This window comes from Cetorhinus maximus, chromosome 5 (assembly GCF_964194155.1).
Source record: "Cetorhinus maximus chromosome 5, sCetMax3.hap1.1, whole genome shotgun sequence".
Lineage (NCBI taxonomy): Eukaryota > Metazoa > Chordata > Chondrichthyes > Lamniformes > Cetorhinidae > Cetorhinus > Cetorhinus maximus.
Genome location: NC_135883.1, coordinates 111,289,762 through 111,304,150, shown reverse-complemented (window position 1 = coordinate 111,304,150; position 14,389 = coordinate 111,289,762). Strand labels below are relative to the sequence as shown.

Below are 14,389 nucleotides of genomic sequence, written 5' to 3'. Positions count from 1 at the left end.
TAAGGCACGTCAGCAGTGTGATGGAATACTCCCCACTTGCCTGGGAGAATACAGCTCAACAACACTCAAGGTGCTTGACACCATCCAGGAAAAAGCAGCCCACTTGTTTGGCACTCCATTCACCACCCTAAACATTCACTGCCTCCACCACCAACACAATGGCAGTTGTACATTACCATCTACAAGATGAACTGCAGCAACTTGTCAAGTCTCCTTCGACAGCACCTTCCAAACCCACGACTTCTACCACCAAGAAGGACAAGAGCAGCAGATGCATGGGAGCACCAAGTTCCCCTCCAAGCCACACACCATCCTGACTTGGCGCTATATCACCATTCCTGTAGTCACCGGGTCAAAATCTTGGAACCCTTTCCTAACAGCACCATGGGTGTACCTACACCACAATGGATGCAGTGGTTCAATTCTCAAGGGCAATAAATGCTGCCTTTGCCAGCAATGCCCAAAAACTATGAAAAAATAAATTTAAAAAAAATCCTCTTTAGAGATGTGATCATTTGCATGCAATGATTTACTTCCATCTTTAATATTTGAGCAATAAATTTTAAACGTTTCATTATGTTTAGCAAACGTAAAATTGTGACAAAATGCATACTAAATTCCAAATACACTATAGAACCTAATACTTTAATTTTGCTCTCATTTTGCAACTACAATATGATGTCATTGTAAATTATGTTAGAAATATTACTGAACATTTATTTTACAAATTTCACTAGCATAAAATCTGTTTGATGGGCTTAAAAAGGGATTTAATTTTCTAAAATAGGTATAGTCCTCCAGCCCTCTAAAGATAAAAATGAGAGTGCCAGGATAGGCAGATAGATAGTGTAACCTACTTAAACTGGATTTGCCAAAATGGTTTCACTATAATTTCAATGAACAGCAATTTCAAACTGGAACAAGTGATTTTTCTGAAATGTTAACAGCGTCAATGAAAAATTAATTATGAATACCACCAGGCATGGGAAAGATTTCAGGTAGTTGCCATCTCATTTTGGGTGGCATCATATCTTCAGCAGAAAGATATATCGTCCTGTTTACATGCTGAATCATTTCTTTTTCAAGGGAGTTGATAATTCTCCGAGGGCACAAGCAAGTGAATATTCAGCCACTCATTTATGGCATATTTCTTGAATAACAGAATGGATTTTCACTTGTGTGGACAGACAGTAAGGCAGCTGAGTTGCTCCCTCCCACCAGATGTAGAGCCAAGATGGAGATACCTTGGTTCAGGCACCATGTCACACATTTTCTGCCTAGATATATTAACTGGGTAAAAATATTACTTCTGGATCCTAAAGGGACCTGTGGCCACCTCCTATTCTATATTTACATGCTGCTCTTGTGACACTTGAATGCATAATATCAGGTTCAACACATCCACTGACAACACTCTGCTCTACCTCTTCTTCACCTCTCTTGACCTCCTTCATTGCAGCTGTGCAGTTAGCCTGCTTGCCAGACATCCAGTCCAGAATGGGCCATATTTTCCAACATTAAAACATTATAAAAATGGAAGCCATTGTCTTAGCCCCCTCAGCAAACTGAAAATCCATGCCACTGATTTCATCCCCTCTCTGGCCACTGTCTCAGTCTGAACCCAATTGTCCACAATATCATACACCTATGTGATCCTGAGCTGAACCTCCAACTCCATATCCAATGCATAGGAGGACCACCAGGTTCCACTTCCATAACATCTCCAGTCTCCAGCCTACCTCAGCTGGTTTTATATGGAAACGCTTATGCATATTTTTGACTACCTAATGCATTCCTGGCCGGTCTTTGATCCTTCAACCTCCATAACTTGAGCTCATCCAAAATTCTGATCCTCGTATTCTAACTTGCACCAAACCCCACTCACCCATCAACCCTAAGTTCCCTGATCTACACTGCCTTTCAATTCCCCAACACCTCCAAATTAAAAATTTTCATCTTTCTGTTCAAATCCCTTCATGGCCTCAGCCCTCTTCCTATCTATATCTCCTCCAGCACTGCAGCCCTCAGAAATTTGTGCGGCTTGTAAAAATGTACATTAGAAAAGAATGATGAAATGTTTCAGAGCAAACCTCAAATTAGGCAAGCAGTATTTACTAAGTCAGTATGCCATGTACACTAGTACAACATAACTTACTTCTTTCCTGGAGCAGGAGAAATACCCAGGTCTAGAAAAAGAAAGAGAGAAATGCAAGAGTAATCAGACATTAAACTTTTATCAGGCATTGCTAATGAGAAACAAAAAAAAATCAGTAAATGACACACCTCTGGATAAAGCATTTGAAATATACTGCATATATAACAAATCAATCAATAACAGAACCAGGAAGTGAGGGTGCTATCAAATGTTCCCTCAAAGCTGCACATCCGCACAGCAACTCAAAGTGCACATCGTGAGACTTTTAGACATAGAAGATTCTCAGCACAAGAACTATATAATAGAGCACAGGAGGCCATTGGGTCCATCAAGTCCAAGCTGGCTCTTCTGAACAGCAATGCAGTTAGTCTTACTCCCCAGTTTCTCCCCATATCCCTGCAACTTTTTCTCCTTTAAGTATTTTTACAATTTCCCTTTGAAAACTACTATTGAAACTGTTTCCACTAACCTCAGGCAATGCATTCCAAATCCTAACCACTCACTGTGTTAAAAGGTTTTTCCTCAAGTAGCCGCTGGTTCTTTTGCCAATTAACTTAAATCTGTACCCACTGGTTATCAACCCTTCAGCTATTGGAAACAGTTAAAGAATAGAAATAATTAGTGCCACTCTCCTACTCATTGCCCAATTGACCTGCAATTAGTTTTTAAGTATACACTGATTTCCCTTTCGAATGAAGAAGATTGAATCTGCTTCCAACACCCTTTTTCATTCCACGTCATTACAACTCGCTGTATGGAAAGGTTTTCGTAAATCACCCCCTCCTTGCCACCCCATTTTTGGTTCTTTTGCAATTACCTTAGATCCGTATCCTCCAGTTATCAATCCTCCTGCTAGTGGAAACTATTGCTCCCCATCTACTCCATCAAAATACTCCATAACTTTTAATGCCTCTATGAAATCTCCCCTTAATCTTCTCTTCAGTAAGGAGAGCAATCCCAGTTTCTCTCAAATAAAAGCAAAATACAGCGGATGCTGGAAATCTAGAACAAAAACAAAAATACCGGGAAAAACTCAGCAAATCTGACAGCATCTGTGGAGAGGAATACAGTCAACTTTGAGTTTGAATGACTCTTTATCAGAACTAAGGAAAAATAGAAAAGAGGCGAAACATAAGCTAGTTTAAGGGTGGGACAGGTAGAGCTGGATAGAGGGCCAGTGATAGGTGGAGATTGCCAAAAGATGTCATAGACAAAGAAAGAGGTGCTGACAGTGGTGATATTAGCTAAGAAATGTGCCAATGGGGACATTAAGGGTGGAAAGCAGGAGGAGCAAGGGACAGATAACCCTAGTGGGGGTGGGGTGGGGAGGGAATCGAAATAAGCTAAAAGGCAGAGTTAAAACAATGGATGGAAATACATTTAAAAATAATGGAAATAGGTGGGAAAAGAAAAATATATATAAATTATTGGAAAAAGGGGGATCAGAAAGGGGATGGGGAAGGAGGAGAGAGTCCATGATCTAAAGTTGTTGAACTCAATATTCAGTCCGGAAGGTTGTAAAGTACCTAGTTAGAAGATGAGGTGCTGTTCCTCCAGTTTGCGTTGAGCTTCACTGGAACATTGCAGCAGGCCTAGGACGGACATGTGGGCATGAGAGCAGGGTGGTGTGTTGAAATGGCAAGCGACAGGGAGGCCTGGGTCATGCTTACGGACAGACCAAAGACTGGGTGACCGCTTTGCGGAACACCTTCGGTCTGTCCGCAAACATGACCCAGACCTCCCTGTCGCTTGCCATTTCAACACACCACCCTGCTCTCATGCTCACATGTCCGCCCTTGGCCTGCTGCAATGTTCCAGTGAAGCTCAACGCAAACTGGAGGAACAGCACCTCATCTTCTGATTAGTCACTTTACAGCCTTCCGGACTGAATATCGAGTTCAACAACTTAAATCATGAACTCTCTCCTCCTTCCCCACCCCCTTTCCGATCGCCCTTTTTCCAATAATTTATATATATTTTTCTTTTCCCACCTATTTCCATTATTTTTAAATGTATTTCCATCCATTGTTTTAGCTCTACTTTTTAGCCTATTTCGATTCCCTCCCCACTCCACCCCCACTAGGGCTATCTGTCCCTTGCTTGTCCTGCTTTCTACCCTTAATGTCCCCATTAGCACATTTCTTAGCTAATATCGCCACCGTCAACACCTCTTTGTCCTTTTGTCTATGACATCTTTTGGCAATCTCTACCTATCACTGGCCCTCTATCCAGCTCTACCTGTCTCCCCCCCATTATATTTCACCTCTTTTCTATTTTTCCTTCGTTCTGATGAAGAGTCATTCGGAAACATTGACTGTATTCCTCTCTGCAGATGCTGTCAGACCTGCTGAATTTTTCCAGGTATTTTTGTTATTGTCCCAGTTTCTCTCATTTCATCACAACTGAAGTCCTGATAGCATTCTGGTGAATCACATCTGTGTCGTCTCCAAGGGCTTGATATCTTTTCTAAAGTGTGCTGCTCAGAATTGGACAATTAGATGAGGCCTAATCAGTGATTTATAAGGTCTGTCATAAAGTCACTGCTTTTGTACTCCATGGCCTGAAATTTACCAGCCCCCAGGCAGTGAGAATGGAGGCAGTGGTGGGGCAGGATGTGTTGCAAAGATAGCAGGGAGATGCATCTGGAAAGTTCCCTGATTCAGTCCCACAACCAGGTAAGTTTGCCTGTGGTGGGCTAGGGTGCAGAATGGCTGCCCCTTCCATTGGGGCAGGCAGCCGATTTGCATAATTAAGTGAACTAGTAAGGGCCATTAAGCGGCTGGGCAGCCCCTAGGCACAAGGAAAGGCTACCAGCTTCATGGAGGCTGCCCCCCACCCTCCCCCCCACCCCCCCACCACTGCCCCGTGACAGCCTGTGTGTGTGTGTGGGTTTGGGGGGGGGACATTCAGAGATAGAGGCTCCATGCCCCAAAAGAGGGGGCTGCATGTAGCAAAGGAAGACCCCGCTGTCCCAATGACTGCCCTGCACTGAAGGATTTCCCCTCCGATCAGCGAGCCTTCCACCTTCGGCCATCCTGAACTTGAAATAATTGTTACCCCCTTTGAGGTCTCCCAGCTGTCTCAGCAGTGCCCACCTCTCCCAATTGGGCTGCTGAGGCTTCAGAACTGCCCGCCCTCTTGATTAGGTCAGCAGCATCAGAAGCCCGCATATCACCCTTAATTGGATGGTGGGCCCAGAGGTGATAATTTGAGAGGCCGCCTCTGATACAATCACTGAGCAGGTCCCACTGCTGAAAATGCTACCTCAGGACATCGGGTCTTGACACTGGGATTCAGAAACCCCTTGTAAATGGAGATAGAAGGTGGCATTTTAGCAAGCCAAGAATTCCTTGTACTTTTTTTTAAAAAAGCAGCCATATTAATTTGCCGAGCCACCTTTGAAGATGTAATCCCTCAAGTAAAATTGTACCATTGAGGTTACATTGTATATCATCATTCTTCCTTCCAAAATGCATAACTTCATACTTTTCTGCATTAAATTTCACCTGTAAATGTCATTCTGAAGTTTGCTCCTATTTTCCGTGCAATATTTGTAATTATGCCTCATATACCCAAATGTAGGTCATCAGTATACATAAAAAAAAAAGGGCTGTGATCTCCACAACAATCCTTGGGACCACCAAGTACACTTGCTCCCAGCCTGAAACAAGCAAACAAACACCGCTTTGTTTCCTAGCTAAATCTGCACCCAACTGCCACTGCCTCTTCAACCCAATGGCACCATTTCAAAGACGACCAGGGGATTTATCCCTGGTGTCCTGACCAATATTTATCCTCAATCAACATCACAGAACAGATTATCTTGTCTTATGATGTCATTATCACATTGCTGTTTGTGGGAGTTTCTAGTGCAAATTAGCTGCAACATTTCCTACATTACGACAGCGTCCAAACCTCAAAAAATATTTCACTGGCGATAAAGTGCTTTGAGATGTCCGGTGGCTGTGAAAAGCACTATATAAATGCAAGCCTTTCTTTAACCCAATGGGCTTCAATTTTGCTAGATAAAGGTATCTTTATCAAGCACCTTTTGAAGGTGCATGCACAAAAGTCATTTCTATCTAATCTCACAAGAAAGAAAATTCATATCAAACCCCACCTATCACTTCTCTGAAACTTATAAAACTTGAAAAGCATTCAATAATTGGAAAACTCTGGTTATCAATTACTGAATTTTCTCTCATATCTTATCTTTGCTTGGCTGTTTTGAATAGTCCTATAAATACAACTTAATTTAACCAATATTTTTACAATAATAGATCATGTACAAGTTAAGCAGTGCATATTGCCTTACAATTTCAGATTCTAATCACTATGAGCAGCTAATATGTTTATTCTTCATAGCAATTAGAAAGCATGAACTACTAAAACTAGTTGGATTGCATAAAGTACAGAAGTGCTAACAGAAATTTTGCACACAATATTCTAAAACAACTAATCAACTTACTTCCGACAAGGTTTGCAAGTGAGGAATCGAGGTCACTCCCCAGGCCTTTCATTGGCAGTGTTCCACCTGCTATTGGCATTCCTGAAAGTATTGCTTGATTCTGTGATGCCATGGTGGGCATAAGGAGATCACCTAATCCATCAAAAACTTTGACAGCCAAAAGAAAGGATTAATATACAGGAGTGGAGATGTCAGTAAACAGTTTCTTCCAACATAATTCCTTTTTTTTTTTAAGATCCACTTACATGCAAACAATCCTCTAAGTTCACCTGAACCATGTTACGGTTACATAGCAAACCAATCACAGATATAAGTGACTCTGTACTATAATCTCTTGTATCTTAACACACTGCATAACTACACCAAAGAATAAGAAAGATACACTAATCAAAGCATCTCTCCCTGAACCTTTGGAATGGTGTTTCAAATCATAATGCATGTCCCAACTACTTTGAATTTGAGGTAGAGTACATTAGGTGCTATCCTAATAGCAATGTAAAAAGGTAGTCAGGCATTGGTTTGAAATTGTATGTTAATCTGAATTTAGAAAAGTAGCTTACAAGAAAATGCAAATTGTCAGTTTGTTAAAAAATCATGTACAACACACTAACGGTGCAACAAGCTTATATCATAGTACAAATTAAGCCAAGTCACAATTAAGGCAAAAACTCACCAAGAATGAAATCGCATCAAACAAGGTGCCAACGGTGATGGCGTGAAATGGAAGAGAAATAAAATATGATGGCACCATTAAGAACTGAAAGCTTTGACTCAATACTGAACAAAAGTAGTTGCATCTCAGTATGGCTTTTTCAACAGCAGAAGCAAGTCATGCAGAATTTAATGCAAGTTAAATAACAATGCAGCCTGGCAAATGTTGCATAATATGCTTAAAGGAAAAAGCCTTTCACTACACAGCTACAATTGTTACAAGTAGAATCTGCAAGAACTCACCCAAGCATTCATACAGCGTTGGCACACAAAACAGCCAGAAATTAAGGAGTCTAAATTGGCATTTACCTACTAAACAAATTTCACCCATTGAACACTGATGTAGTACTAATTAGTGTAAGGATGCTTTGGAAGAAGTCAAATTTTCTGGTTAATGATAAAATTCCTTAAAATGTAGCTTTAAAAATTGTATAAAAATCCCACAGTGCTCAAAAGGTTGAAGAAATGAAATGCATCGTTGACCAGTTTCACATCATCTAATATTTTCTGACATAGAATATGAAATTTATGAAATGTAATTGCAAGCATCACGAACTAAAAAAATTATAATTTAGAACATTTTTGTTTTAAATGTGGAGTAAAATATTCCCTCATGAATGTTCAAGTATGTGCTTTGTGACCCGCTGGTGATAAACTGCCAGCTGAATGAAAGACCTTCCCTTATTACAACTTAGAAGTCACCTCAAATAGTGGTTGAAGATTTAAAATAAATTCCTTTTTGTCTTCAAGGTGTTGCTGAACAGATAGAATTATAAAGAATGTAAAAACACATCCTAAGACAAGTTAGTTTATTTTATTTTGATTTACTGAAGTTACTGTCAAAAGTGGTAAATTCTCAAGCAATTTTTCTGTCCAATTTCTTCAAAAATAAACTATTTTCTTTCCCTTACCTGATGAATCAAAAGTGTTACTTGTGGCTGTCAAACCAAAAGCTGCTTCAAAGTCAGGCTGCAAAACGTTATTCTGGACCGCAGGCATCGGTGTAGCTGTTGGTGTCATAAATGCATTTCCAAAGCCTTAGGGAAACAGACAAGAGATTTTTTTTAAAAAAAGCAATGCCAAATATTCCATGTTCTTTTTGATTAAGGGTGAGGTTGGAGTGCTTATGCCTCCTCTAGGAAGCATTCTTGTGAACAGCTGAAGAGCGCGCAATTTTGGACAGTCCAAAAATCAGCACTGTGGATAAGGTGGGGTAAATACAATCCTAATTAGTTACATTATACTGAGACAAGACAATATTGCACTAGTGTCTCAATTACACTAACTCATTGCAGTAAATAATTTAATATAAAGTCTAACAAAATTACAACTCTTACAAGCAAGCTTCAATCAAGGAAAACAAGCATTACTAAAAGTATTCTGACAAATAATAATGCAAATAATGCATTGATACTCCCAAGGTGAATGAATATTTTTCAAGTAATCTGTCTTCTCCCTCCCCTGCCACAATTAATAAAAGTCAGTTACCAGCTAGTAAGTCCGATGAAGCAGATGAACTGGAAACAGCCTGAGTGGCAGGCTGAGACTCAGGAGCAGAAGTACCAAAAGCATCTAGTATTGTGATCCGAAAATGCAGCACAGAAAGGGAGGAAAGCACCAAACTTAGACCAACTAATTTCCACAATCATCAAAAAACTTTACACATGGCACCCACTGAAATACAAGGGCGATCAAGCTCAATGATGGGTATAATATTCAATGTTATTTCAACCTCAATTCATAAAGATGCCCAGAGTTTTATTAAGCATTTATATATCATGCTAATTTGAAGTTTACATAATTTACTTCATTTAAATACACTTAAACAAGATTCAGTTTAAAATGTTGAACTATATTTCAGTGAAAAATTCCGCAGTTGTTTCTTATACATGGCAACAGGCCTTAAACCAGCATGTGTTCAACAATTTTAATTGTTACTACAGTAGATTTTGATAATGAACAATGACTGCACATAAGGTGAAAATATTTCTACATTTTTACTTTTTCAATACAATTATTATTCAATGGTTATTTTGAACAGCACTATTGCCCTTCACTGTATTCAGCTATTCTGCCATTTGAGTTTTAGACAACAAAGTCTAGTACAATACTGAATGACGGCTTAACTTGGGAAGAAATCTGAAGAGATATACCCACCACCAAACAGATCAATTACTGCCGAAGATTCTGATTTAGCAGGAGAGGCATTGATTGTAGGTGGTGGTGCTACAAATGCATCAACTGTAGCAGGCAGCAATATAAAGGAAAATATGTAAGTAACAAGTACAAAGGTTTCTCTCAATCAGAACAATAGTTGTAGCAAAGCACAAAACCCAAAAAAGACAAAGCATATATGTAATCAAATAAGTCAGAATACTAAGATCTGTTAGTCTCTGCACCTTGACAAATTAATGGGAAAACTGATTTAAATTTTGTGAGACCAATGAGGCTCCATGACATGTACTGAAGCCACCCATGCAGACAACAAAATTGAAATGGTCCTCTACTCCTTTAGCTCCTGAAGAAGGTTTTTTTTTACTGGTGATGAGGCTTCATACATAGGCTAGTTAAGAACATAAATAAATTCATTAAAAGCTGGCACACCCTCATCTACATGAAAATCTAAATCTGTGGAGCTTGTGATAACTAAAATACTTCTGAGTTTTGTAATTTTTTTTTAAAAAAGTTGCAAATTCCACAGCTCCATTCCTGGAGCCATTCAAGTTTATTTCCCTAAAGTGCCCATCAGCATCTAAAAAAGTAAAAGATGGGTTGACATTTGAGTGATTTGACATTTCCAGCATTCCTTTTTATTTCAGTGTCACAGGCCTCCCTCTTTCAATTCTTTCCCCATCCTCCCCCATTTCACCTCCTTAAAAGCTATTACACTTCTAACATGTTCTAGTTCTGGCGAAGGGCCACAACCTGAAACATTAACTTGGTTTCTCCACAGAAGCTGCCAAACTGAATGTTTCCAACATTTTCTGTTTTTATTTCAGGTTTCCAACATTTGCAGTGTATTGTTTTTGGGTTAAGTATTTAAGCCACTGCCACTTCTCTTCCAGGAACACCCACCTTGAAGAAGTTCTGCTCTTCTCTCCATTTTCCTCTTTTACCTTGTTCACCTTCATTGCTTTCTATTTCCCTTCTCATGCTTGATCAGGTATCTACCAAAACTCGTTTTCACAGCCACATTTCATTCCTCAGCAGGTCTCCAGCTCAGACTTATTCCACCTGGACTCCAACCGAAATTTCACCCTTTATGTTTCAGATCCACTGACGATTAGATATCTCTTTGACATTCAACACTCCACGAACCACTTTTGCGTCACATCCTGAAATCCATATTCAGTGCCTCATGAACACACCTAACCTCTGCTCAGCACCACCAACTCACAATCTCAAAGCTGTCCTGCTCCAGTTTCATTTCATCCTTTGTCTCATCCAACACTTTAACAAAGAACATTTTCTCTTCCTTTCAGGTGTAAAGGACCATATCTTTTCTTTCTTTATTTATCCCGTTACCACTTTCTCTGGCTATTCCCACCAACTCTTAAGTCATTTAATGCCCTCTGCCCTATCAAAGATCTTTTTTCTTCACCCTCTCCCATTTTCCCTCCTTAAAAACATTTCTAATTTTCTCTTCTTTGGATGAAAGGTTACAACCTGAAACATTAACTCTCTTTCTCTGCCAGGCTTGCTCAGTATTTCCAGTATTTTCTGTTTTTATTTGACTTTTGGATGTATGGGTGTAGGCTGTTCACGTAGACCTTTGGTCAGCACTGGAAACAGGAGATCCTTAAAAGTTTTGAACAAACCAAAAATGGTTCAGGTGGGGACGGGGAGGAATCACTCAAGAGAACTCAAAATTTAAGAGTGCCATCTGCAAACACAGCTGAATGCTCTAACAGGTTTTTAAGAAGCTGGAAGAGGGGGAATCTAGTTAATTAAAAGAAATGGCATGAAAATAGCAGGAAAATGACAGGTTAACATACCAAAAAAAGCAGACACATTCTCCACCAAAATAACACAAACAAAACTGTCCCAGCATATCCATTCAGACGGATTTTACACATGAATGCACTGGGGTGCAGAGTCTCAATTAACAGAAAATTATTGGTGCATTTCTCAATTAAAATTAATATCAAAATCACAGGAAGTAGATTTCCCAATGTGTGTCCCTTATAGGTGAACATTCCTACCAAACTACCATTCCATTCCCAACATCCATTCTCTTTGCTGCTTATATTGTAATCTGCAATGCAGAGGGGAGGGAAAAAAAACACACAGCAGCTGAGCAATTTGCCAGAAACTTGCATTCTGGCTCAAATTGTGATCCTAATCTCCCATGACTTCATAAATTCACCTTCCCACATCGCTCTGACATCAGTCTTTGGCTTCCTCCACTGTTCCAATCAAGCTGAATGCAAGCTAAGGAACAGTATCGCAGCCTCTTCCTTAGCCCTTTGGTTCAAACATTGACTGCAACAACTTCCATGCACTAGTTTTCTTAGCATGTGATGCATGTTTTGCCCATTGGCAGCTGGGAGAACACCCAGATTGGCATTTTCAATTAAAACCTTGTTTGGGGCAGTTCATTGTTTGCCAGGGGGAGGGAGGTGGTGGGTGAGTAAGGTTGGCTGGGAGTAGGAAAAAATTAGATCACCCTCTTTTTGGGTGCCGACAGACCACCTACATATTTCAAGCATTTTTTGTTTTATTTCCTGGTTAGCGGATCTGCCGTTTTAGCCTTTGTAATTTTCTTCAATTTTTTGTTTGTCATGCAACTTTTCATACCCTTTCTTTGTGTTTTTTAAAATTATCCCACTTTTATATAATCACTGATTAGATTTTATCTCTTGCCAACATTTGATAAAAAAAAGTTTTTTTTTCTTGAGATTGGACCCATTACCTTCTGTGACAAGAGGCAATGCTTTTCAACTTCTATTATTGTCCCATTTTCCTTCACTCAGATGCATGTTTCTCTTCCAGTACTGAGAAAAGGTCTACAGTTAAAATGCTAACCCCATTTTTCTTTTCAGATGCTTCCAGCATATCCTATTATTTCAAAGAATTCAAAGCCAAGTGTATCCGCAATCATTTAGATACTTGATATTAAGAATCCAAAAAGCTAAAGACAACTAATAGCAAATCAGGTTGGCTGCACATCAAATGTAAAACAAGTGAATTTTGTTCAGTATGTGGGTTTGAAGAATTGGCACATTTCCTTTTTAGATACACAGCGTGAGCATCGTGCTCTCTCACATCAATACGATTGCATACAGAGCTCTTGAAATCAGAAAAACCACCCCCAAACCTTTCTGTTTGCCTCTTAAGTCACTTTCGAGCTTCCATCAACATAGTTGCATAGTTGCCAATTTAGTTCAAGTTACAATATTTTTATACTGTAGATCCATTCTCCCTAGGAACTGGTTAGGGATTCCCCATACTAGTTCTGCAATGGGCCTAAAAGCCATCAGAGGTGAAAGTTAGCGACTATCCACAAAGCCCAAAATGCAAGACTATTTTTTTTTAAAAACTGCTTTGTTCATACTGATAGTGTCACAATCCAATTGAGGTTGCACAGTTGCCAATCTTATGTGCTCAGAAAGAAGAGGAGGACTCACCGGATAACAGATCAGCAGTAAGACTACTTTCTGGCAAAGGGGAAGCCCCACGAGAAGGGGTTGAAAAAGCATCTTTGGAAAGTGAAAGCAAATAAACATCAAAAATTAAAAGACAAATTAGTCCCTTTTCCAAAAAAAATTTCATACATATTTTCAAAGTTAAAACAGACTCCAAAAGATTACACAAAACATCTGAAGTTTTCTTGGTGTCTGAGGATTTCAGACAGGAAATAGGCATTTTCCTGTTTTGTACCTGAGGCAAACAGGTCTACACTAGGACCTGCTTCTGGTTTGGGAGTTGTAGATGCATTTGGTTCAGGAACAGAATCAAATAAATCTAAGAACAAAGATAAGATGCATTAATTCTCCTGACCCACACGAAATCTGTGCACTAAAAGTATACTTTTTTTTTAAAAGCACATCAACAAATCTATTAGTAAGCTAACCTCTGACCAGGATTACGTAAGTTTGTTCTAAGGAACTTATAAATACTTTTGCAATGAGTTTACTAGGCATTAAAATTTACTTTGCTGAATTATCACCGCCTTAGATCAGAAATGTCAAGATAAAGAATAAAATTACCACCGAAAATATCAAGAACAGGTGCAGTGGTGGTGACAGTAGTATCAGCAGTTGTAGTGGTAGGAGCAGTAGCAGGAGTAGTAGCAGTCGCAGTGATAGTAGTAGTAGCAGTCGCAGTAGCAGTAACAGTAACAGTCTCAGTCGTAGTCACGCTAGTTGTTGTGCTGGTAATGGCACTGGTAGTTGTACTGGCAGTTGCACTGGTAGTGGGGGTAGTTGCAGGAACGCTGGCCTCAGCAGGCTTCATAGCAAAAAGGTCCAGTTCAGCAGCAGCCTCTGCACTACCTTCAGATGGTGCAAAAGGGTCTTTGAAAATGGACAGAGGTGGGAAGAAAGAGGGTCAGAGGATGGAAAGTTAAGGGTTTACAATCAAGAAACTAGGGTTAACATCTACGCAGCAGAGTGGATTATTTTTCCAAATAACAGTTATGACATTTCATTAACCCTAATCACATATTTTTGTACAAGTTCCAAAAGCTGCATTTATAGAAGGATTAGCTTACACTAACAAGCAAATAACATTTTATACATTCTTCTCACAGCCAACTAAATTATCCCACCACAATTTCGAGCGCCACACCAAGTCAAGAAACTGTACTGTAAATTACTGATTAGATAACTTTGAATAAGTTTAGTGATTTAAAACAAAGGCTCAAAAGCATTCCTTGTTTTAAAAATGTTATTTCTATTATTTTAGATTTAGATGAAAGTTTAGCATGTTTGAAAGAAAGCTGATGACATCAGGTTTAAGAGGTGCTTTTGTGCTTGACAATGTGATGAATAATGGTACTGTCTTAGCAACAGTGGGATAAAGAATACTTTGCCAAATCAGAGCAGGCCTTGACC

The 14,389-nt window shown here is 39.5% G+C and overlaps 1 protein-coding gene across 5 annotated transcripts in view; it reads right to left on the bottom strand.

Moving 5' to 3' along the window:
- The window catches only part of snap91a (synaptosome associated protein 91a), a 204,727-nt gene that overhangs the window by 15,850 nt on the left and 174,488 nt on the right, over positions 1-14,389 (bottom strand). For 4 of the 5 annotated variants that reach the window (XM_078542297.1, XM_078542298.1, XM_078542299.1 and 1 more), the window contains 8 exons: positions 13,544-13,849; positions 13,215-13,298; positions 12,962-13,033; positions 9,492-9,575; positions 8,823-8,906; positions 8,246-8,371; positions 6,624-6,770; positions 2,156-2,186 (listed from right to left, as the gene is read on the bottom strand). In XM_078542297.1, the coding sequence (XP_078398423.1) occupies positions 2,156-2,186; positions 6,624-6,770; positions 8,246-8,371; positions 8,823-8,906; positions 9,492-9,575; positions 12,962-13,033; positions 13,215-13,298; positions 13,544-13,849 (934 nt within the window). The remainder of the gene's footprint in view (positions 1-2,155; positions 2,187-6,623; positions 6,771-8,245; positions 8,372-8,822; positions 8,907-9,491; positions 9,576-12,961; positions 13,034-13,214; positions 13,299-13,543; positions 13,850-14,389) is intronic. The other variant, XM_078542301.1, reaches the window with a different exon arrangement.